The sequence below is a fragment of the Globicephala melas genome, chromosome 14 (assembly GCF_963455315.2).
Source record: "Globicephala melas chromosome 14, mGloMel1.2, whole genome shotgun sequence".
Classification (NCBI taxonomy): Eukaryota; Metazoa; Chordata; class Mammalia; order Artiodactyla; family Delphinidae; genus Globicephala; species Globicephala melas.
Genome location: NC_083327.1, coordinates 46,862,614 through 46,887,086, shown reverse-complemented (window position 1 = coordinate 46,887,086; position 24,473 = coordinate 46,862,614). Strand labels below are relative to the sequence as shown.

The following is a 24,473-nucleotide window of genomic DNA, read 5'->3' as shown; positions in this document are numbered from 1 at the left end:
AAAGTTTGATTTAAAGAAAGACAATAGGAATCAAGTTTAACTAGAGAAAACACCTATTGTGTTTTCTTACCTTAAGGAAATTTATCTGTTAAATGGTAACAGTGAAAAGCATTGCTTGAACAGTGAAATGTATAGCGAAAAGCATTGCTTTAAGAATTAAAAAACATCTATGACACCTCCAAATAGGTGAGTACAGGAATGTAATTTTCGGATAACACATGTTCCCTTCTGATGGCACGATGACAGGGTACTACACGGTTTCCTCCTCCCCAAAGTTACTTATCCTAAGTTAGCAGTAACATACAAATGATGAGAGAAGAAGATGAATTTGGGAGAATTAGAATTTACCTGGTTCATCAGCTTCCCAGTTTCTGATGCTTGTTTATGTAGAGAGCCCCAGGTCTAACCAAAAGTCAGTGGAAGTACGAGGAGTGACAGACTCAAATATGAACAAGCGCTGCTCAGGGACCCCTTTTCAGGTATTTGTTCTCAAATTCAGAGAACATCAGCCTCACGGAGGAGCAGACTCCCCCAGGTGCATCCCCAGATGCTGATTCCGTGGCTCAGGGGTGTGGCCCGGGAATCTGCATTTTTAGCAAGTACCCCTGGTGAAAGCAGACTTTCCAGAACACTGCTATGGAGGATGCTGAGAGCCGAACTGGATCAGGACTGCCCAAGAAGTGACCGTAGTCCTTCATCAAAACCACAGGTTTCAGTCATCTTTCCTCAAGGACAATTAAAGGGATTCTTCTAGTTGGACCTTACAAAGACAATTACAGGAGGAAGTGCTGAGAACAGAGCTCATCCACAACAGATGCGGATGCTTAGCTGTAGAGGAGAGACAGAAAAATGCAGCTACTGTGCTATACGGATGAGACCCCGGCTGAGCAGTCCCCAGGGCTCTGGAAAAGAATCGGGTGTGTTTGGAGGGGGATTCTGAGGGAAGGTGGTCCTCCTAACACTGGTGGGGAGCAATGGGGGGAACACGCTGAGACTTTACTTTTCACCCTTATGAGGACCAGGGTGCACTCAGGAAACAGATTGTACCAACTAGACAAAACAAATTACCAACAATGTACAACTGCTGTCCAGCAATAGACAATTTCTTTCAGCTGCCATTTTTGCCACCACGCTTGGCAGAAGTTTCCACGTAAAACAGGGACTCAGCATTTTACCCCTATCTGCTGCCACGGTTGCTTTCGTCACCTCTCATCTCCCAGGTCTGTTTCTGGTCCTCCCAGCTGCCAACCTCGTTGGCGACCTCTTTTCCGCCCGTGTCTGCTCTTCTCGGTCTGTTTCTTGGCTATGATTCTGGCTTAGCACAGTAATATTTCTGACCATTCACTTCTGCCGCTTGGCCTCTGCTCATCATCTCAAGTACTTACTCCCTCCAGCTCAGCAATTCTCCGGGAACCTCCAAACCCAGTGTGACCTGGTGGAACATGCCCTGCCCACCAAGATGCCCTATCAACTGGCCACATCCGTGAGATGATGACATTACCTGTAATACTGCTGGTGAAGCACTTGGCTAGAAGTGGCCAAGAGCAGCGCCTCTGTTCTTCTGTCTCTTCTTCTTTGGCCTGTCCTAATTCGGTCTTATCTGTTTGGGTATCCCTTACTTGTCCTTTTTCACACTGACCTTTTTCATAGTCCCCACTGACCCTTATCTTATAGGACTAGTTAAGGAATGGCAAGCGGGTCTCTTACATACCAACTCTAGTCAATTGTTAATGAATCAGTGAGTGCAGTGTTTAAAAAACAGCCTCTCATAGCACACCTCAGTGGGCCATAACCAATGTCATGCCTGCCTTGGGTGAGGATGTGGGTAGAGTCTTACACTTGAAGAGATTGCCATCTTTGTACTGAATAATTTCTTCTTTAGGGCTGATATAATAAAAACTATTTTGAATACATTAGCATTTTCCATTCACATTTGCTATAAAAATCCATGCAAAACAGAAACTGCAGGAACTGTGTCTTTTCTCCAATGAGAATACACTCTTCTGGTGCCTTTGGCAGAAACCATTCGGCAGTTATAGCTTGAGAATTGTACAAGTCTCCCTAGCTTTAGGCTGGAAAAAGAGTAGCTTCTGGGGTGAATGATGTCAGAAAAACTGTCCCCCATTATTTGAAAGCCTTTCCCTCTAGAGCTGTTTCTTATCTTTCACTATCAAATGTCTGCAGTGACTAGTCTCTTATGACAAAATGTTGCTTCAGTCTTATAGTTGGAATGTGAATACCCAGGTCATGGGGGTTAGCACACAGAGGTACATTCCTGCTTCTCAATGCAAAATCACAAAATTGGGACAATTCCACAGCAGAGTATTCCTACCTATATGCATTCCTTCCTACAAAGTATCATCTTCAGAAAGGAGCGCTGACTCCACTTACCTTGTAGTGGAAGAGAAACAATCCACAGAACAAGCTGTATAGATCTGCGGTGAGCAGGGAGAGGTTGACCGAAGTGGCGCTGGTTTTCTTTATGACCACTGGCATGAAGCTGTAGAGACCAAACATGCAGGCACTAAAGCCGACGTACAGCAGTCCTGATGGGGAGAGGAAAGAGAGGCGACGTCACAGCCTCCTCCAGGGCCTCTGTGGATCCACAGTGGGTGAAGGAAGGGGAATGATGCCCCTGACTTATCTTTCACTCTATTAACGGATGTTTATTATTGGGTAATACATAGCTAAAACATAAAATAAAAAGTGAAAATCTGCACGTGGAACAAAAACCACGTGCTTCTCACACATATATGATGTTTTGCTTCTTCCGGGAAGGAGTACCTCTTAGTGGCTACAGTCAGAACATAGGGTCAGGTTTTCTAAATTCTATTTCTGGTTGCACTGTAAGCAGTTTCTAGTACCCATGTCTCTTAAAACGTTTTTCATTTCTTTTTTATTTGCAACATAGGAACAAAACTACTTGGTGTCATGTATTGCTCACAACGGGGAATAACTACACAGTCCTTAAAATGGAAGGGCTTACATGACCAAGAGATGTGCACTAAGTCCGAGGACTGCACTGAAGTCCTAACTGTGTGACCTTGGGCAAATCACTTCATTGCTTTGACACAAGATGATCTGTCAGTTTCTTCCAGATTTGTGAATCCTGCTCAGCCCTACCACCAACACCAGAGTCCTATTCCACCATCACTCTTCCTAGCATACCGTGGGCTCTCACATGCAGGCTCTGCTGTTTTAGAAATAGATAGGTAAATGCTTTGTAGACCATCAAAGAACGAAGTTTTGCAAAACAGAAAGATAAAAAAGAAGAAAAAAATGCCCTTAAAATGCTATGTGATCAGCCCCTCATCCTCTGAAATTCTCTCTCTCTCTCATTATAACGAGATACACAATTGTTAATACTAATTCCATAAGTACATAATTTTGTTGAGTCCCAAACAGAAGATTATGGCTAAATCTAGAGTTTGGTTCATCACTTCCTAGATGTTGATGCAACACAAATGTAGAAAAATTATGCTCATTTCTCTACCTTGAAAGAATAAGGCATAGAACAAGCATAAGTAACACGATTCAGTGGATCTCTGGGCATTTTTTTTTTTTTTTTTTTTTTTGCGATACGCGGGCCTCTCACTGTTGTGGCCTCTCCCGTTGCGGAGCACAGGCTCCGGACGCAGAGGCTCAGCGGCCATGGCTCACGGGCCCAGCCCCTCCGCGGCATGTGGGATCTTCCTGGACGGGGGCACGAACCCGTGTCCCCTGCATCGGCAGGCGGACTCTCAACCACTGCGCCACCAGGGAAGCCCTGGGCATTTTTATATAATAAAATATCCAACATTTCCAAAGGAACCTTGATTACATGTGTCTGCTTTAGGCTGTGGGCAGATTACTTCTCTTGAGTCCTATGAATTTTGGAGGGTTTGGTAGGTACTAGACATCCAGTCCCTGTGACTGAGAAGAATAGGGATCCCTCCATAGAGAAATTTGGTTTTCCCGTATGAAAAGCATTTCAGGGCATGAATCATTATTCTATATGTTTCTGATATTTAAGGAAAGTTTAAGGAAAGCCATGCCAAGTCTATATAAGAATTTTATTTTGAACACTAAGTAAGCAAACTCAGTACAACAGCCCCCTCTAGTGTGGTGGAAATGCCCTAAGAGGAAACTGGAATAATCACTTTTCTCGTTCAGTAAATTATACAAGTCCTCTCGTGGATATTCTATCATAGTAATGTCAGATGGCTTTTGGCTCTCCATCAAAGTTTTAATTCTCTAAAAATGTTCAATTTTCCTGTACTTGGGTTTCATGCTACTTATAATTCATTTTCCTTTAAACCAAGTTACTAAAAATGCAATATTAAATAACCTATGATTAATACATGAAAAGACATAAAAATTAATTCAGTATTCCTTTAAGGAATCTGAGATGAACAGACTAGGGATAAAATATATCCTAAATTAATCCACTAAAAGTAATCAAACTTGACCAGAACATAGTCCAGGAACCAGAGCCTTAAATTTGTTTTTTTTTTTTCAATTATACGTGACTGGGCTAGGAAGTTCCACAATCCTACCCTCCCATCACCTTACCTAGCACACTATGGACTCTCACATGTGAGAGCTGATGTTTTATATTCACTCAATTATTCACCCATGTATTCACTGAGTACCTACTATGCTCTAGGGACTCTGCTATGGGTTAGCAATACAATGGAAAACAGGACAGACGGGAAGCTTAGAGTTGGTATTAGCACTATGAAGGAAGAAAAGGGTTGCTATGAGGAATGACGGCGGGCTTGCTTTAGGAGGGGTGGAGGTGGCACTCACCTTGAATGCTGAAGGACTATAGGAGGTTGCCAGGGGAAAAATAATTTAGGCAGGAGGACCTACAAAGGAAAAGACCCTGATGGGTTCCAGGAGCTGCCAGAGGCCAGAATATCTGAGCAGGATGAACAGAGTGAGGCAGTGATAAGAGAGGAGGTTGGAAAATTAGGCAGGGGCTGGATTACATGGGGCTTTGTAGGTCTTAGAAAGAAATCGATCTTATTCTAGTTGTAATGGGAAGCCACTGAGGAGTTTATAGCAGGTGGCTACCGTCTGATCTACATTTCTAAAAGATGACTTTGGTTACTATTTAGGAGAAAAGCACGGAGGAGACCAGTGAGGAGTGCAGGGTCTCAGTCCAGGCAAGAGATGCTGGTGGCTTTGCTGGGAGTGGCAGTGGAGATGAAGGGAAGTGGCTGGTCTGTGAAGACTCAGCACGCCCTGCTGGTAGACTGGATGTGGGTAGTGAGGAAAAGGACAGCGTCAAAGACACCTATGGGTTCACATGGGCTCTGGCTAATTTAGAAACTGGGTGAATCAAGATGCCATTTACTGGGCTTCTCTGGTGGTGCAGTGACTGAGAGTCCGCCTGCCGATGCAGGGGACGCAGAAAAGCTCTATTTTGAACACGTTAGGTGTTAGATGCTTACGCATCATCCAAAAGAATCTGTCCAGCAGCGAGTGGATATACAATTGGCAGCTCAGAGAAGAGGTGTGACTTTACAAGCAAATTGGTGAGCCAAGGGGTGTAAGAAAATAGATACGCAGCAGAGTTTCACTCTACTCATCAGGCTACCTTGAGATGCTCCAAGCTTAACCACTCTAGACCTGTTCTTAAAAACTGCAGAAATTAAATTTAGAGGGATAGGAGTGAAATATATACACCATCATAGTTAATCACTTTGCTGGGTCAACCAATGTTCTGTGTGTGAATATCCTGTTTTGTGAGCAAAGCATGGTCAGCCAAATGAACACATGATGAAGTGGAGAGTGGGAATGCAGTATCGCTGCAATTTACTGATTTGTCGTTCTTAGATGGACATTAGCTAGTTAATGGACGTAAGTGATGCATCTGAAGGCCCAACTTGCTGTGCATGTGGGGTTTTCAAACAATCGACTGACATGATCCAACGAACGGACTGAATTACTTTTTGACTGACAACCACATGACGGGTGCAATAACTACATTTACAAAGTATATGTATAACCATTTCTTCTTTGAAATGTTTTCCCTCTCACTAAAGACAGAATTTGGTAGCTCTTGTCCTCACGTACTAAAGAGATTTAAGCTAAAGAAATTGGAAAGAATCCTACCAGCTAATACTGATGGAGCACTTGCTACGTGTCATGTACTTTATGTCCATTAGTTAATCTCCACAACAGTGTAATGCCATTGCTGCCATTGCTATCCTCTTTACCCACGTGAGGAAATCGGCTTATAGTGTATCAGTCAAAAAACACAGTCCATACCATGTTCAAAAGAGGAAATATAATATGCGGCACAAGTTAAAAAGGTGTTTGAACGGGTGATGGGGAAACAGGGATGGTGAGGCAACCCAGACATTAGCAATAGCGGTCAATTATTCACACCCCTGGAGCCAGAGGGATCCAGGGAGGAGGCCATGTTACCAGAGGTCAGAAGTCAGGGAAGCCCAGCAGAGGAATAATCAGAGGACACTCAGTCATTTCTAGAGACCTGACCTAAAAGAAGGAGACACACCGTGGTTCCTTTCTTCCTCCCACCTTCCAGTCCCCTTCTACTGCTTCCCATTGGCCAAATCTAACTGAAAGCCAGTTACCAAAGCAGCTGGGAAGCATTGTTTATTTTGCATGAGTCAGCTGTCAGCCTCTGCAATGCAGAGCAGAGTAACGGTAAGAAACAGATCTGTGAGCAAACAGGCAGAAGACAAGCTTATAGAGGTTGAGTAGCTTGCCCTCAGGTCACTCAGGCTGCCTGAATTTAAATTCTGAGCACATACTACCAACCTATGTTGTCTAATTATTATGAAGAGAAATGGGGCTTGGATGAGGCATCCTATTTGACAGTAACGAGCATCTCATTTTATATATGATATATACACAACACATCATATATACATGATACATCATGTGATATGTGCTATATATGCTTATATATGATGGATGTATATAGTACGTGTCGGTGTATGCTGCATATATTTTATCTCATCACTTTCTTTGGGATCCCACTGGTGTCACTGGTGTTCTTTTACTTCCCTTTGACTAGATTTTTAAAACATTATTTTTAATTCTTAAAAATAAAGGCAAGGTAAGATGGTTTCTCAGGACATATGCACTAAGGCACCAGGATGGGGGGATGACTCAGAGTGCAAATTAGTCCCACCACAGGCAGCCGTGAGCCCAGAGAAGCAGCCTCCGTTCCCCAGGCCTCCAGTTCGGCATCGGTAAAAAGAAAGGCTGTATTCGTAATGATCTTTAAGGTCTTTCCTGCTCTGTGGTCTCATTACTGCATCTTCAGGGAAAGGTCAAATCTCTTGTTTTGGCCTCTAGGACAAAACCAAAATCAAAACCAAGGAAAGCATCACCCACGGCAAGAAAAGTGAGGCCCCAGCACACGGACTGGCGTTGGCTGACCCCACGCACACTTTTCCTTCCTCTGACACTGGACTTGCACGTCAGCTAACACTTGTTCACATGTCCTTCAACACAATATGGCAAAATTGGATAAAGGGAACGCTTAAGCTAGTTATTAGATTTCTGTCTAATCTGTCCACCTGCTCCACAGGAGGACATTTTAGCTCTGTTAGGTCCTACATTTCACTTGAGTGTCATGATTACATAACCAGACCCAGTCGTTCTGTTCAGTAGAGTAAAACAAAGATATAAAAACAAACAGCATCAATAAATGAATGTTATCTTCTTGCTTTTAACTACTCTTTGCATCTTGCAATTGGCCAATATTATTAGAAAATAACAGAATCTGTTAAAAAAAATGCTTTCCAAATCCAGAAGATATGAAACACGTTTATCACCCCACTTGCTCCATTGAAAAAAAATCTTTTTACTTTGATAAAATGGCAACCATAGGAGCTGTCCAAGAGACTATATGATGGGGATTACTGATGTGGAGAGAGGGAAGGGAGAGAAACGCATCGACAGATACTGGGAGACATAGTCTTGGATTTTGGTCTCTTAACTAAGACGCTGGGAGCGCTCCACCAGGACACAGTGATCAGAGCTTGGGTGATTTCCCATGGAGCATGGGGAGGCCTTGATGGGAGGCTGATCCCCTTGATGTCTCCTTGCCTCTAGGGTCCATGAGTTCCAGTAGCTGCTATACCATCTCCTGGTTTCCCAGAAAGAAAGGGCAATGCCAAGCCTAAGCCTCCTGCCCTGTCTCTACCGCTTCCCTTTTGTCTATATTTTTGTAAGATGAGAAAGGGCAGGACAGCCCGTCTCCTTTGCTTGTCATTCATCTGCTCACTTAATAAACATTTATTCACTGAATTTTATGTGCCTAGAACTGAACCAAGCAGTAGAACATTGTAGTAGGTCAGGATGAGGTAGGAGGACAAAGATGGCCATGGTGTAAAAACACTCAACCCGTACCCGTGCTTCAGAAAGAAAAGATGAAGATTTGGTTCCTTTTCTAGACCATCTGAGCCTCATTTCCAGTCAGAAATTAAACGAATGTTTTTATGATGCGTTCCCTTCATCATCTTGGACCACAGGAGATTGACATTTTAATGGCAATACGAGGGCTCAGAATAAAACTACCTTTTGATGACATATTCAACTAACGCCGAATTATAACAGAACCTTGGTGGACATGCACGTGACATCCACATAATTAGAGGACAAATTATTTTTTATTAGTGCTACTACTATTAATATAAAATTAATTTATACTCATGGACCACTGCATGTGAAGTGTTACCAAGCACAGGTAACATCCTGGCTCTGAGAATCACAAAGGCCAATGCAGTTATAACCTGCAGCTGGCTTCCTTTCCCAGCCGCCTTCCTCTCCTCCCTACAATCCCTTCTTTCTATTGATTTCCATTTAATTGTATCAACTCGGGAGAAATTAAACGGCAGGACTCTGTGACAGACACAAGGGCTGGGGAGCCCTTGAAGTCACTAGAGATAACCCCAGGGGCAGTTGTGCGTAATTCTGTAGCACCCGGTGTGCCTTCAGGGGCAATTCTGTCAGCAGCAAGTCAACCCTGGATGCTTCAGGGTCAAGGGTAGGTAAAGTGGTGTAGGGAGCTTTATGTCACTGTTGTCCTTGTTCAGAGAAGCAGAATTTGACTGAAGCTGTCAGTTCCATGAAAGCTCATATAAGCTGGAGATGGCTCAAACGGCCAGCGTCAGAGTGGGGAATCACCTGTACTTTCACCCGGGCACACACTTCCCAAGCATACCCATAAGCCAGGCTCTGTGCTCACTGCGGGAACCCAGGCGTCTCGGTATAGACACTGAGGGGATTTCAGGGCTGAGGGTAGGTCAGTCACGTCTAGGGCTGGCTGAGTGATCATTATTAGAGCATCACCTGGGATCTTAAATCCTTGTCCTAAATTTTTTTTAGAGAAAAGTGACTTTAGAAACAGGTGGCATCTAGATGCCCTGGCTGACTATTAAGTAGCTCAAAGTCTGTCTGGTATTTTCCACCAAGTCCAGATCAATTAACCACGTCTTTTGTACAAACTGCTCCCTTCTGAAAAGGTTTTTATGGGTTCAGAATGCCCATTACCTTGTTTTCTTTTGTGCCTTTTTGTTAAGTTCAGATTTTTTCCTTTACTAAAGTGCCACTTTTTAATGATCACGTCAGTTTGGTGTTTCTCAGCTGGAGCAAATTGCTCTCATTTGTGTCCCACCACTGCCTCGGGGCATTTTTTCTTTCCAGTTGGTCTTTAACCTAATAACATACTTCTGTGTCTACCCTAATGGCATCTTGGTGATGATAATGGGCAGAGGCTTAATTAAGAAACATTATGAATCATACAGTTCAGTCTCTTCTAGTGTGTACGAATCCCTGAAGTGACAAGGGGGTTTCCTTTTCTTTTGTCCCTTGCAGTCTAAGTCCTTCCCTTGTTTGTGCCTCACCGCCACCAACGTCACTCTCCATACGTTATTTCTCAGGTTTACTAAAAACAGCATCTTAGGTGAGCAAAGCCCTTACCTATTTGCCAATCCCAGGGCACCTTCAACAGCTCCTTGTGCTCCATTATAGCTCTGCGAATTGAAAGAAAGCACACCTGATAAGCAACGCGTCCTACTTCTTTTTTCACTTACCAGATTTATACAAATCATGAAGCAATCAATTGAATTTCAAAAATTACTCTGGATCATGCAGAGGGAAGTCTCATTAGGCAGCCCAGCCCAAGGTTTATCCCTGCAGGATCTTGTTTGGTGAGTGAGCCAGTGGGCATGGTGGAGCACAGACCCTCCGCAGTCCTTCTCACGCAGTCTGCCTCTAGCCTTTGCTGCTTCTTGTTTAGGTGCTTTCTCAAAAGTATATGGCGAGGTTGCAGGTTTAATCAGTTTTCTGATTGAGCACTCTTCAGGGCAGTGGTTCTTAAACTTAAATGTATAAAACCGCCACCTGGAGAGCACGTTAAAACAGTTTCCTGGTCTCCCCAGGTGGCGCAGTGGTTGAGAGTCCGCCTGCTGATGAAGGGGACGCGGGTTCGTGCCCCTGTCCGGGAAGATCCCACATGCCGCAGAGCGGCTGGGCCCGTGAGCCATGGCCGCTGAGCCTGCGTGTCCGGAGCCTGTGCTCCGCAACGGGAGAGGCCACAGCGGTGAGAGGCCCGCGTACCGCAAAAAAAAAAACCCCCAAAAAACAAACAGTTTCCTGGACCCCATCCCTTGAAAGTCTGATTCAGTAGATCTGGGTGGGGCTCACGGATGTGTGTTTCTGACAAGTTTTCATGCGGTGCCAGCGCTGTTGGTCAGAGAACTACACTCTGCGAACCACTGTTCTGGAAGAGAGCCAGGAGGGGAGGGGGCACGGCTCCACCGGTGTCCCTCTGGTTTCAGCGTGCCCTCAAGGTATCCCGTTGGCCAAACACACTCATATGCCACTTCCACTATTTTGGCAGCAGTGTTTCTGAAGGGCTCTGTCAGCTCTAATGGCCTACAGCTGAAGCGGATGAGTGCGAGATCTCTGAAGATAGTTTTTTGGATCCAAGAATAATAATCCATAAAATGAGCCATCCATCTACAAAACGCTGGTTAGGAACAGTTGAACTAGGCTATTTCTTTTCCTCTTACAAGCTGACGCACCAAACTTAGGAACTTTAAAATGCCAGCATGCTTTCAAAATGAACCAAAAATAAATCTTTCTTAGAGAGTCTTCCCATGTCCTTGCCTTGTCTGCTATGGAGTTTTTCACCTGTATCTCAGGATATCGAAGTTTGGAGGATTCTTGGAAACAACCTATTCGCAAAACCAGTTTAAAGTGATACCAAAATAGCTTCCATAAATAATTTCAGACACTGCCCCAGGACAAAGAACTTATTTTGTAGAAAGTGATTTGGTGAAATCAGAATTACTTGCTTTGCAGAGAGGGATTTGCTGAAATTAGACTGGAGGTTATACTATCCTTCTTTATCTCTTACGTGAAACTAAAATCCACGGCCTTTATTGATGGAAAATTATGCTTTGTTTGACATTTATTCTTGCAACAACTTCTGAGGCCTAGTCAGTGAAGACTTATATGTTCCAATGCCAGGATTATTGCAAAATTGTTGTTTCTGACTTTTTGATGCTTAGTGAATGCCTGTGTTATATCTTCACTCATTTAAGGAAAATGGAAACACTAAATTTCTAAGAGATGAATTTGTTTTTTGTTTTTCGTTTTTGTTTGGTTTTTTTTGGCCGTGCGCACTGCTTGTGGAATCTTAGTTCTCCTATCGGGGATTGAACCCGAGCCATGGCAGTGAAAGTGCTGAGTCCTAACCACTGGGATGCCAGGGAATTCCCTAAGAGATGAATTTGAAATATGGTTCACTTGTGCAAATCCATGGGCAATAAAAGAAAAAGATTTATAAAAGGAAAATTTAAACTATGAGTTTTCTAGTGGTCGTTACTAGTAAGACTAGTTTACTGGTTGTCAGTAGTAAACAGAATGCCCCTTTTTGGAAGTGCATCAAATCATGGCATTTACACTTAGTTTGTCTGTTTCTCTAAGTAAAACCTCCTTGGCTGGTTTGGGAGAATCAATGTACTTCTCGTGTATTCTTGTAAATTATCTTCAAAGTCCATTAAATACATCCATTAAAAATTCATTTAGTTTGGAAGAAATTTACTCATAAAGATATTGAGTTTTTCAGATGTCATGTGGGAGGTTGGTGACAGGTTTCTACCTTTGATTTTTGTAAAATAAAGCAAACAACCATACCCCAAATGAAAAAATAATTGTAAGAATAAGCTCTAAGAGTATCGACTGCCTGAATTTCTAATTTTTACTCACAACTGAATTCCACTGAAAAATGCCCCGAAGAGTCCAATCATTCCCAGGAATTCCACTCGGCTCAGGGTTCGGATGATGTATTCTTCCCAGACGTTAGAGATACCGTAGAGTGTGGCTCCCCCTAAGACCAGAAGGTCCCCTACCAGCTTATTTTCCCCTAGGAACCAAAAAAAAAAAAAAAAGAGAAAGCTTTATTAAAATTTTCCTAACAAGAATTTGGCATCGGCAAAATCAGCTTCCTATGCCTATTCTTTTCTGACATTTTTATAGACGTTCTGTATTTTGCCAACCGAGATTTAGTAAAGTCCATTTGTGTGTGTTCCAGTTACGTTGTGATATAAAAAGGTTGCCTATGTCTGCAACAAGAAGTCTTCCCTAGCTAAGAAAGGGACCAGTTTCTTCTAGATTGTAACTTCTCCATGAAGCCCCATGTCTTCTGTCTGAGCGAAAGGGATTATGGGTTGAAAATTTCAACTCCCCTAAAGTAAGTAACATAAGGGTGAAAATATATGTAATTCATTATCACATTAGTATTTTTCTTCTTTCATAAAAATATCTATTTGTTCTAAATTCAATTTTGGTTTCTGTCCAATCTCATAAATTCTGTACCTAGCTATTTCCTATACTTAGGCCAACTCTTTCCACTCCAGGAAGTGTGAAGCTAGGGAAGCACAGTGGGAATCAGCAGTGGTGGCCTCACGGTGGGCTTGTACCCAAGGAGCCTCCAGCTGTGTCCTGTGTAGTTGGCTCATGGGAACTCAGCAGACATGCAGCTCTGGGGCGGAAGAAGGCGGGATTGGGAGGGCTCTCTCTCCAGCGTGATTCTAAGGAAGAGACCCACCTTAGAGTAGCCTTGGATTTCCAGATTAGCTGGAACAACCTAAAACTGCAGAGCCAGATGTTCACTGTACAGTTGGGAGCACTGCACATTCTCTAGGAAGAGGTTTCACATAAAAGAATCTGGGCTGGGCTTGGGGAGAGACCTCTTCACTCACGTCTCTGTGGTCGCCCCTGGAGACACGTTTACTCTAATTAGTGTCACTTTTTCTAAGACAGCTTCCCACTGCTGGTAAGAATCAGAAAGAGAAAAGATACCCTGAAAGGCAGGAGAGCTTGCTGGAGTTCAAGGGAATGGAGCTGAGAGTCTGGAACTGCGAGGTCTGGGAACCCTCCCGGGGCTCATGGGGAGCGGGGTGGCCCAAGAACATGAGGAGGCTCTGATAAGGAACCAGACCTCATGGCTGTGTTCCTGGGTGTGTCTTCCAGGGAAATGAAGGTTGCTGTTACAGAGCAACCTGACGAATCTTTTTTTATGTGTCAGCTAGAAAATCATGACAAAGCTTCTAATTTTAAGGAGTTCATTTGTGGAATAACCCATAAAGTAAAAAGTATCCATTACTAAGACTATAAAATTATAATGAACATGATTCAGTCACTTTTCAATAAGGACCCATTTCAGAATCTTGTGATGACATGGGGTCATGATTATGAATATCAATTATTGTTGTATTAGTGAAGTGTGGAAGTGCTGCTCGATAGAATTCTTGGTTACATGAAATTAATTTTATATGAATGGATTCAGGAAAGTTAAATTACAATAAACTATTTTAACAGAACTTAGGGAAACATCAATCCATCTTTTAAAAGTCCTAAAAAGAGGCCACACTGTTTCAATGAATAGTCTCAACAATATTTTTCAAACTCCACATTTATATCATTATGGTCTATTCTGTTAAGCCTTTGACTATATGGAATCTACTCCCAAGTACTTTGAATTTTCACCAATGCAGTGATAATTATTGTTAATAATGATACAATTTTGTGTAACTGCAAGTTTAGAAGTATTTCCTAAGTTATCGGTAACAAAGTGATTAAATATTACTTATTAAAATTTTACTAGTAAGTGTATTTATCAGTTTTTAAATCATTTGAAAGTGGGTACCTATACATATAGCATGTATGAAATCTTAGATGATTAAATATAGTTAAATTAACTAGGACATGATTTTATCCAACCATATTGTATAATGCAGTGTTTGATATAATATTTTGTACCTACAATTTGTATCTAGTTGACTGGAAATTACAACATATTACTCTATGTTTCGTGCCCTATTAATGCTATAGATATCTGACATGGTAGAGTCAATTTCTCTGAAAGTTCACGGGGAAAATTATATCTAGCAAGTGTGTCATTTACATATGATTGAAACCACAGTGAGTGATAATGATTTGCAAATTTGGGGCAAATGTACACATTTGAAGTTATAAGAAGTTCATTCAACCCAGTGCCTTCTTTCTCTCCTCTGAATTTCACACCATTGTCACTGCGTATGGCCCCCACTGCACTTTGCTCCACGTCTATTATTTGTTAACTTGCCTGTCTTCCCCTTCCTGTTTTCTTATACAGTAGGGTTGAAGGGCCTACTGTGACTTACTTCGCTTTATATTCTCTGCGGTCCCTAGCACAGATCCTGGCACATTATAAGTTCTCAATAAGTGTTTAAATGAGTTGAGCCAATGGAACAGGTCTTAATACATCTCATGGTAAAGATTTTGAATGGTGACATCTTTCAATTTAGGTAGATATGGGTTCTAATCACATCTCTGTCACTTATTAGTTGTTAAACATTGGGCAAGCTATGGAGTCTTTCTGACTTGTGTTTTCTTAATTTAAAATGAGGTTATGGCGAGGATACCGTAAAATAGTGTTAATAGGATTTAAAAATGCAAAATAATGTAAAATGCTTAACATAGCGTCTGGCACTTATTAAGTGTTCAGGAAATGGTGGTTAAAAAAGAGTGAATCAATCGTTCCCTTTGAATCACCACCTGTCTGTTTGGGTTGGCCATTTCTCATTTTGGATTGCTTCTTAGTTCTAAACAACCCAGTCATGACTGCTTTGCAAGAATTGGTTTTCCTTATTAGATTTTTGATGAAGTACTAGAAACACCACGTTTGGAGGGATACTTCTGTCTGTGTGGTTGTGGGAGGAGAAGAGGGAATATTATTTCAAATCATTACTTACCACTATTTCAAGAATAAATGGTGAATTATAGTATTCTAGAGTGTTGAAAGACTGCTAATGCAATTTATGAAAATGAACCCAACTCACTGAATATTTTTGAGTTTTAAATACGACCAACTGCTTTGTTTTCCTGGGACTCTCTTGGTTTTAGCACAGAAAGTCCCACTTCTGGGGAAACCCTTCCATTCTGGCCTATCTGGGACAGTCATTCATCCTAATTTACTGCAATTGAACAATGGTACCTTTCTTACATGAGTCACAATTATGGAAGAATAAGTATTAAGTGGTGTAGCAGAAAGATTTCACATCTAGGCCACACCGTTTAGTACTGGTGTGTACTTGCACATGTTTCTTATCTTCCCTGAGCCTTGATTTCTTCAGCTGTAACAATGAGAAAATACTTTCTTTGCATAATTAGGAGGATTAAATGAGATGATGTACAGGAATGTGCCTGGCACCAATAAAATTGTCACTTTTAAAAATTATGTTTAATTATCTAATTCTGTGAAAATGTTTTCTCTCTTTTGAAATAAATATAAAATTATGTCTGGTAGTAAAGAAAATGTCATTATGGTTATCTAATATCTTTGATAAGTGAACTATAAGATGCAATAAATGTATTATGGTAGAAAGAAGATACTTTGAAGAGCAAGAAATACATTTTATGATAAGGATCTATTTTAATTGAGTTTTATCTTAATCTTATTATTTTCTTACCTCCCCTTTTATATCTATAAGTTTTCCAAGGAAAGTAGAAATGTCATGGAGAAATCTCTTTGGTCTTATTAAGTCATTTTTACACCCTCCAACCTCTATCATATTCTCAGGAGCCATTTTATTGCACGCCTTTCCCCCATGCATCAATAAATGCAGAGCTGGTCTCTCAGAGGAGACTTATAATGCTGGAGGAAGGTGGCAAAGAGGGAATGCACATATTAGTCCCACCAATTTTCACTGACAAACTTGGAAAAAGACATCTTCTTTCAGCTGAGCTCAAAGGCATGGGAGCATCTATAGTGGATGATTCGTTGTTCCTGAGACAAGCATAGAATTGGAATGTAAGTGTTTTTGTGTCTGTCCCACTTTGTAGACCATTCCACAGGCTCCAAGGCAGAGTCTCCACGGCTGATATCAAAAGTGCTTGAGGACAGAATTTTCAAAATCCTAAGCTAAGGAGAACTGTGGACTAAGCAATATAAAAGGGACTAAGTTGGTCATCTTTTCCTGTTACAGTGATGACGATTTAAATCGGGCTGAATGCCTGATTAAAGTTCTGGTGAGTGCCTGAAGGATTTTAGAAAAGTTCCGTCCCTGGCGAATTAATGCAATTGAACCAACTCTACGGTAAGAGTGGTAACAAACGGAACATTTTTGATAGGGATGCACACAAAGATTATATTGTCCTCAAAATCAGTGTGTTATTTTCTTTTTTCAGGACATTTTATAAGATAGCTTAACTTGCTGCCTAATTTAATATTTTTGTAGATGTAAAGCATGCCCAGTCATTATTTTGTAAAATGAGCCCTTGGATCCTAAATTTGGGCTGCTGTCAGAACATTATGCCGTGTAGTTAGGCACCATCAGATGAGCATGGAAGGTACTCAACAGTGATAAAACTTAATTCTGTTAACACCGGTACTTCATGTGTTACAACAGGAAAGATGCTGTGGGCCTTAAACAGATTCACACGGACAGATAAAACACCACTCCAGCTTGTTTCAGCTGCCCTGCACTCTTTTTAAAAATGATCACTTTTGAAAGACTCCCAAATGGACTTAACTTTCTTTTTCTTAAATAGTACTAGTACCCCTTTCCTAACATTTCAATTGAAATCAAGAAAACATTTTTTACAGGATTAGTGAATACAACCTAGTGAAATAAATTCAAATTTGTTTAACATTTTGGGTGTAAATATTTAGATTTATAATGACAATTGTCTTCCTTGACTATGGATACAAAATGATGGCCAGGGTGAATGGCTAGAGTTCAGCAAAGCAAAATTTTCATAAATAAGGGTACATGTTGCTTAGTCTGTATTTACACAGTTCAAGCAAAGCTGAGAAAGTGTAATTAAATTATGACTTTATAACAACTGGGCATGTGGTATCAGACAAAAATATTGTCTGATTGGTCCAAAGAGATGATCTATATTGGGATCATGACGGGTATAGAGCAAAAACTAGCCTTTTCATGTAATATATATCAATATCCCATGGAACGACTATTTCATAGAACAGGATTTGGGAAAAGCTGGCATAGGTATTTTTAGTCCATCTGTTGTGGTGGGGACTGACTACGTTGTGTAGGCAGCACATGGAGAGGACAGAGGCTGTCTCTCTTTTGCTGTGTTGTATCTTCAGCTCCCAGCAATGTGGGAGAGGGAAGGAAGCCTGCCCAGGAGGTCAGGAGACTTGGGTTCTAGTTTCAGCTCTGTGACCTTGGGCAGCTCACTTGGCTTCCCTGTGTCTTGGAGTTTCTGTGTGTCAAATACAAAGGAGCCGAACAAGGTCCCTTTCAGTCATAAAGTTCTGTGGTGCAACTTAAAAATATAAATAACTTTCATTTCAGGTATTTCTTATGACCTAGTCTCAAAGAGAAATGCCCCAATTTTAACTTTTTATCTCTAATTCCCCAGAAGAAAAGGCAATTCCAAAACTAAAGAAGAGTGGGTACTTTCTATCCTATTCCTGATGTTAACAAAGAACGTCATTTTTTTCTTGCCCCGAAACCTCTGTAACTCAAGGATTTTTGGTACATTTTAAAGAATTACAATGCTTTAAATGTGGTCCTCTGGAAAGCATTCTGGATTAGGGCTCCTCAGAAGATTCATAGCAATTTGATGAGTAAACCTTGAAGATTTGTAGGTCTACAAGATAATGACCTGTGACTGTTACCTAAAACTTCCCCACAAATACACCAACAAAAAACATGCATGAGGAGAACTGCACTTAGCTCTCCCTCATAAAATTATCGAGAATTCCTAATCCAGGCTCCAAAGTTTAAATATCCACTCTTAAGCCTGTATACCCACCTTGACCCAGTAGTCTGAAAGCTCAGTCTTTCTCTGACGCGGGAGAGAAGGCGTTGGCGGGTGGGGTGTGGGGAAGGTCCCTGTGGCTCGGGAGTGGCCTGACCCACTGACACCGTCTCTAACCAGCTGGTCTGGACCAGGCAGCTTTGACCCCCAACACATCCTCCAAGTGGGTCCTGACTCTCAGCTTTAAACACCATCTGAATGTTTCTGAGTTCCTGTAGAATGGGCATGAAAGCTGTATTTTGCTTCCTTTGTTCACTAAAGAAACATGTATGAACACCTCCTATGTGCCACTGTCCTAGGTGTAGGGGAACAAACACGAGTTAAGACACAGACAGTAGGAAGCCCAGGTTCCTTGTTTCCACCATGAACCGTGAACATTCCACGTCTTGCCTTGGTCTCACCCACAGAGACAAGGAACCCGGTGAACACGGAGACTCACCTGCTCCCTGATGCCTTCCCACAAGCACATCTGCGCCCGCCATGCATCCCATTCCCAGGATGCAGACGATGATGCCGAGGAAATGCACAGCCTTGTACCGGATCAGCAGGAAGAACCAGGAGAGCAAAATCACAACCGGGATCACGAAACAGTCCAGGAGCTACAGGGAGGGAAGGAGGGAAGCAACAATAGGGAGTTCAGAGGGAAACTTTCCATATAATGGAAACTGTCAGAAAAATAAGCTTGCTCTGTAGAAAGGGCATTTCCCCTGGATCTGTGTTTTTGGGTCGACCCAGAATTGATGCAATTAAAACGACTCTGAAACAAATGCACACGAACTTTACTTAAACATCCCCCAGCTGTGAAGAGAAGGGGAGAAGGCGAATCAATAAGACAGGCTGGTGGTGAAGCTTCTCCTGCCCCTGTGGTGTCAGGGCAGCTTGGCATCCACCTTCCTCAGCACCCTGGCCGACTCCACAGGGACACTCAGATGTGGGGAGACTAGACGGAGCCGTTTTAGATGGTCCCAGCACTCTGGGAGTAGATCTGGGAATGGGAGGTGAGGGGGCAGAGGTCTTCTAATAGTTTATAAATTATTAGAATCTAGGCAAAAGTTGCACTTAATTTCTCCCAGAACTTTCTCCCCCCTACCAATAAAAGTTACTTTAATCTCTCTTTGAAATTTCACTCTTTATAGGAAAAAAACGGGTCTAAATGTAAATGCAAATATTAATCTCAAAAGTTTACAAATACTTTAAAAATACTGTATAAAAAAAGTTAAAAAAAAAAGGAGGGAGAAAAAAGAATGAACAGAGTATTTAAAAAATCTTTGACTTCATTTCCTATATATTTTGTGCAAATAGTGAGATTCCACCTGAAATGGAAGCCCCAAGAGATGGTGGAAAGTTTGTCCCGGTCATGCAGCGAGACAACATAATGAAATGGGAAGACCTTGTGTGAGGAGCCAGGAGATCTGAATGTGAGTACTAGATCCTTACTTAGAGCAGTGTGACCTTGGGCAACCCACAAACTCAGGAAGCCTCAATTTCCTGTTAGTATAATGAAGATAATAATTCCTGCTGACTTTCTCTAAAGATCATTGTGAAGCTCGAAGATAACACATGTGGAAGCATTTTGTAAATTACGAGGACCTCAACGCCAGTCTAGACCCTGCTTCCAAATACATGCTCTGGACTCCACAGAACTGGTTGTTTCTACCACACCTCGGTAAGATGCAGTGACTTGTGGTTACTCCATGTGAAGCAGCGTCTCCACTAGACACACGGGTGGCCCCCAGGACTCCAGACTCCATGTACCAAATGAGAAACTGGTGATCTGGTCCCACTGCACAGTACAGCTCCTCTGCTAGAATCCTAAACAGGTGGCCCTACCAGCCAGTAGCCAGATGCAGGGCAGTGATCCCTAACACTCCTTCTCTCTTACTGTCTATATCCTATGGGTCACTAAATCCTGCCAGTTCACCTTCTGAACACTTCTTAAATCTACTCACGCCACTTCCGCCACCTAGACCGAACTGGCATCATCTCCTACCTGGAGCAAGCCCTTCCTTCCTGCCTCGGGTCTTCATGCATCCCCCTCCTTCTGGAATGCTCCATCTAATTCTTGAAGTCCTGCCTCCTTCTTCAGGCTCGCACCTATATTCTGCCTCCTTAAGAAAGCCTCTAGGGTCCCTAGGCTAGGTCAGGTCCTCTTCGATGATTTCCTTGTATCCTATACCTCTCCTTTATAGTGTCAATTATAATAATTCTCAATTAATATGGAATTATTGGCATAATGTCTGACTTCCCACTTGTCTGGAGTTCCATGAGAGCAGGACTATATTCCCAGCATCCAGAGTCCTGCTGGGCTTATGAGAAGTATCCAAGAATAGTTATTGAACAAATACATACAAGGATTTTTAATAATCAGTAACAGCAAAATAGAGTCACCAACATTCACTAAAGACTGAAAAATGTTTGTATATTTGCAAAGCATCCTGACCATCAGAATGGCTTTTGGTACTGTAAACAGCACGTAGGATCCTCACCATCCCAAAAGCTGTTGGTGACCTGGACAGACCCTCATGCGTCTCCGTGCCTCGGTCTTCCCTTTTGCAGAATGGAGCAAGCAATCAGAAGAGTAAGCTGTCCCCGAGGTTACTGGGAAATGATAACGCTGATAACACCGTTAACCCTAACACGGTGATGGGCTGGGGGCTAAGCCCACGTGTCACCGCGCTCCAGGAGGGGCTGAGCTCGGGGGTGACGGCTGGTAGGACTGCACTACAGCATATGTTCACTCACTGCACAGTTAATTAGCAAGTTAATGATCCTACTTGATGTGGTAAAACGCTCTAAAGCAGGTCTTACAGCTGGCCTCAAATGCCATTTAAGTATATTAGGAAATTGGTGTTTCCAGTGAAAACTCTTCACTGGGCATAAGACAGTTGGTGTTTTGCTTTAAAAATTAGAAATGATTGAATCAACAGTTAGAATATTTACCTACATGCTCCACAATTGGGATTTCATTATCTGGCTGGAAGCCCTCGGTCAGCGAAGCTGAAGGCCTCTATGCCTGAATTACTGAAGGCAAACCAGGCCTTCATCCAATCTTTGAGGAGGGCTCAGGTGAGCTTTTGTGGTTCTCAGTGTCATTAGAAACCCCAGCACTTGATGAGTCCTGGGATCTGTTCTCTTAATAGATTGAGCTGAAAAATCCTTATTTGTGAGTGCCAGTTGGCCCTTTGGGTAGGGAGGACTTTTAGAAAGAAAAGAAGGAGAAAGAAGGCTACAGTACAAACCAGGGTTTCTGGGACATTTCAGCTGGGAAGCGTGGCACCCAGCATACAGTAGGGAATCAACGATGGGTGACTAAATGAATCAGAGAATGGAGGGGCGCTTGGTATCACTGACCGTCAGAAGGGAAATTAGAGGTATTCTAGGCTGCTTCCGGCATTCGGTCTGGGATGATTCTTCATTTTGCAGGACTGCCCCAGGCTCTCTGCAGGGCACGTAGCACCACGGGGCCCTGATCACGAAAAACAATGCTCCTACACACTTACAAGTGCCCCTCGGGGGCAGTATCTCCCCAATTTAGAGTCACAGAGCCCTTTATTTAAAAACTGAGGATTCAGAAGTTTCAAGAGGTGAAGTGATGTGCTCCCCGTCACTCAAACTGTTGCTATCAGCCACAGTCCTGTCCTGATTTTTTTTTTTTTTTTTTTCGGTACGCGGGCCTCTCACTGTTGTGGCCTCTCCCGTTGCGGAGCACAGGCTCCGGACGCGCAGGCTCAGCGGCCATGGCTCACGGGCCCAGCTGCTCCGCGGCATGCGGTATCCTCCCGCACCAGGGCACGAACCCGTGTCCCCTGCATTGAGGCTTGAGAGGCGGACTCTCAACCACTGCGCCACCAGGGAAGCCCCCTGATTTTTTAAAAATCATATTTTAATGAAGGTCAGTAACAGGAATTGCTACAGGTGAAGGTCTCACCACGATTTTTGTAATTAGAGACAAAAAAACTCAAAAAACATTTGGGAGTTGCTGTTAGTAAACAGGCTATTATTTTTTAGCGATTTTTGGCCCCAGCTTTTCCCCTGCGGTCATATAGTATAAAACATACTGACAAAATAATTTTCCAATAATTTTCTGGTAGCTTAACCCCTTAGCAAAGAGGTTGTTAGAGTAATAAAAGAGAGCAGCATTATAATAGATGCCCACGACTGGGGCTGTGAAAACAGAAAATGAACTGAAAAACCTTCGGGTTCTGTCATTAACTTTTAAGATATATTTACCTTTCTTTGTATACATTTCTATATCCAAAAGGAAATTATAAAGTATCAATACCCAAAAACTAAACAAATGAATATTATTTCATAATCATCTTATACTCTGAAAAATCTCCAAGAACATGAAGAACATCAGTAAGTAAAGTTCATTACCTCTTAGATTTACCTGGCATCATTCCCCTCTAAAGATATAAGCTAATTTTAGTCTTCTATATCATTCATCCTGAAGTAACACCTGCCAGTGAGGTCTACGACCCAGGTTATCTGATGTGATTGATGGAGGTGCTGAGGCACACCGTGCTCAAAGACTGGGGGCAACGCCTCTGAAGTCATCATGATAACACCAGGATAATGACCTGAACTTGGTAGTTTTAAATATTTCCTCAGGATAGATTCTTGGCCTGAAATTACAGAGTTAAACTCTTGAGGCATATTGCCATTTTTCCCAGGAAGTTAGTGGTTATTTACTGGTCCACCATTAGTGGGCAAATATGAACTAAGATGAGAGAATTGCTTTGCAAATTAAAAAATAGGTATTTCAGGTAAGGAACCTTCCAAGACAGTGGAGGAGTAAGATGTGGAGATCAACCTCCGCCCCAGAAATACATCAGAAATACATGTGCCACATATATACAATGGAATATTACTCAACCATAAAAAGAAACGAAATTGAGCTATTTGTAGTGAGATGGATAGACCTAGAGTCTGTCATACAGAGTGAAGTAAGTCAGAAAGAGAAGGACAAACACCGTATGCTAACACATATATATGGAACTTAAGAAAAATAAAAATGTCATGAAGAACCTAGGGGTAAGACAGGAATAAAGACACAGACCTACTAGAGAATGGACTTGAGGATATGGGGAGGGGGAAGGGTAAGCTGTGACAAAGCGAGAGAGAGGCATGGACATATATACACTACCAAATGTAAGGTAGATAGCTAGTGGGAAGCAGCCGCATAGCACAGGGAGATAAGCTCTGTGCTTTGTGACCGCCTGGAGGGGTGGGATAAGGAGAGTGGGAGGGAGGGAGATGCAAGAGGGAAGAGATATGGGAACATATGTGTATGCATAACTGATTCACTTTGTTATAAAGCAGAAACTAACACACCATTGTAAAGCAATTATACTCCAATAAAGATGTTAAAAAAAAAATCTACATTTGGAACAACTCCTACAGAACACCTACTGAATGCTGGCAAAAGACCTCAGACTTCCCAAAAGGCAAGAAACTCCCCACGTACCTGGGCAGGGCAAAAGAAAAAAGAAAAAACACAGACAAAAGAATAGGGACAGGACCTGCACCAGTGGGAGGGAGCTGTGAAGGAGGAAAGGTTTCCACACACTAGGAAGCCCCTTCACTGGCGGAGACGGGCGGGGGGGGGGGGGTGGCAGGGAGGAAGCTTCAGAGCCACGGAGGACAGCGCAGCAACAGGGGTGCGGAGGGCAAAGCAGAGAGATTCCCGCACAGAGGATCGGTGTCGACCAGCACTCACCAGCCTGAGAGGCTTGTCTGCTCACCCGCCGGGGCGAGCGGGTCTGGGAGCTGAGGCTTGGGCTTCGGAGGTCTGATCCCAGGGAGAGGACTGGGGTTGGCTGCGTGAACACAGCCTGAAGGGGACTAGTGCACCACAGCTAGCCGGGAGGGAGTCCGGGAAAAAGTCTTGAACTGCCTAAGAGGCAAGAGACCATTGTTTTGGGGTGCATGAGGGGAGGGAATTCAGAGCACTGCCTAAATGAGCTCCAGAGACGGGCGTGAGTCATGGCTATCAGTGCGGACACCAGAAACGGGCATGAGACGCTAAGGCTGCTGCTGCCGCCACCAAGAAGCCTGTGTGCGAGCACAGGTCACTATCCACACCTCCCCTCCCAGGAGGCTGTGCAGCCCGCCACTGCCAGGATCCTGTGATCCAGGAACAACTTCCCTGGGAGAACACATGGCGC

The 24,473-nt window shown here is 42.8% G+C and overlaps 1 protein-coding gene across 2 annotated transcripts in view; it reads right to left on the bottom strand.

The window, feature by feature from the left end:
- Positions 1–24,473, bottom strand: part of SLC35F1 (solute carrier family 35 member F1) — a 485,769-nt gene that overhangs the window by 33,010 nt on the left and 428,286 nt on the right. For both annotated transcript variants that reach the window (XM_030853597.2, XM_060283702.1), the window contains exons 4-7: positions 18,746–18,905; positions 12,241–12,397; positions 9,946–9,998; positions 2,392–2,546 (exon numbers count right to left, since the gene is read on the bottom strand). In XM_030853597.2, the coding sequence (XP_030709457.1) occupies positions 2,392–2,546; positions 9,946–9,998; positions 12,241–12,397; positions 18,746–18,905 (525 nt within the window). The remainder of the gene's footprint in view (positions 1–2,391; positions 2,547–9,945; positions 9,999–12,240; positions 12,398–18,745; positions 18,906–24,473) is intronic.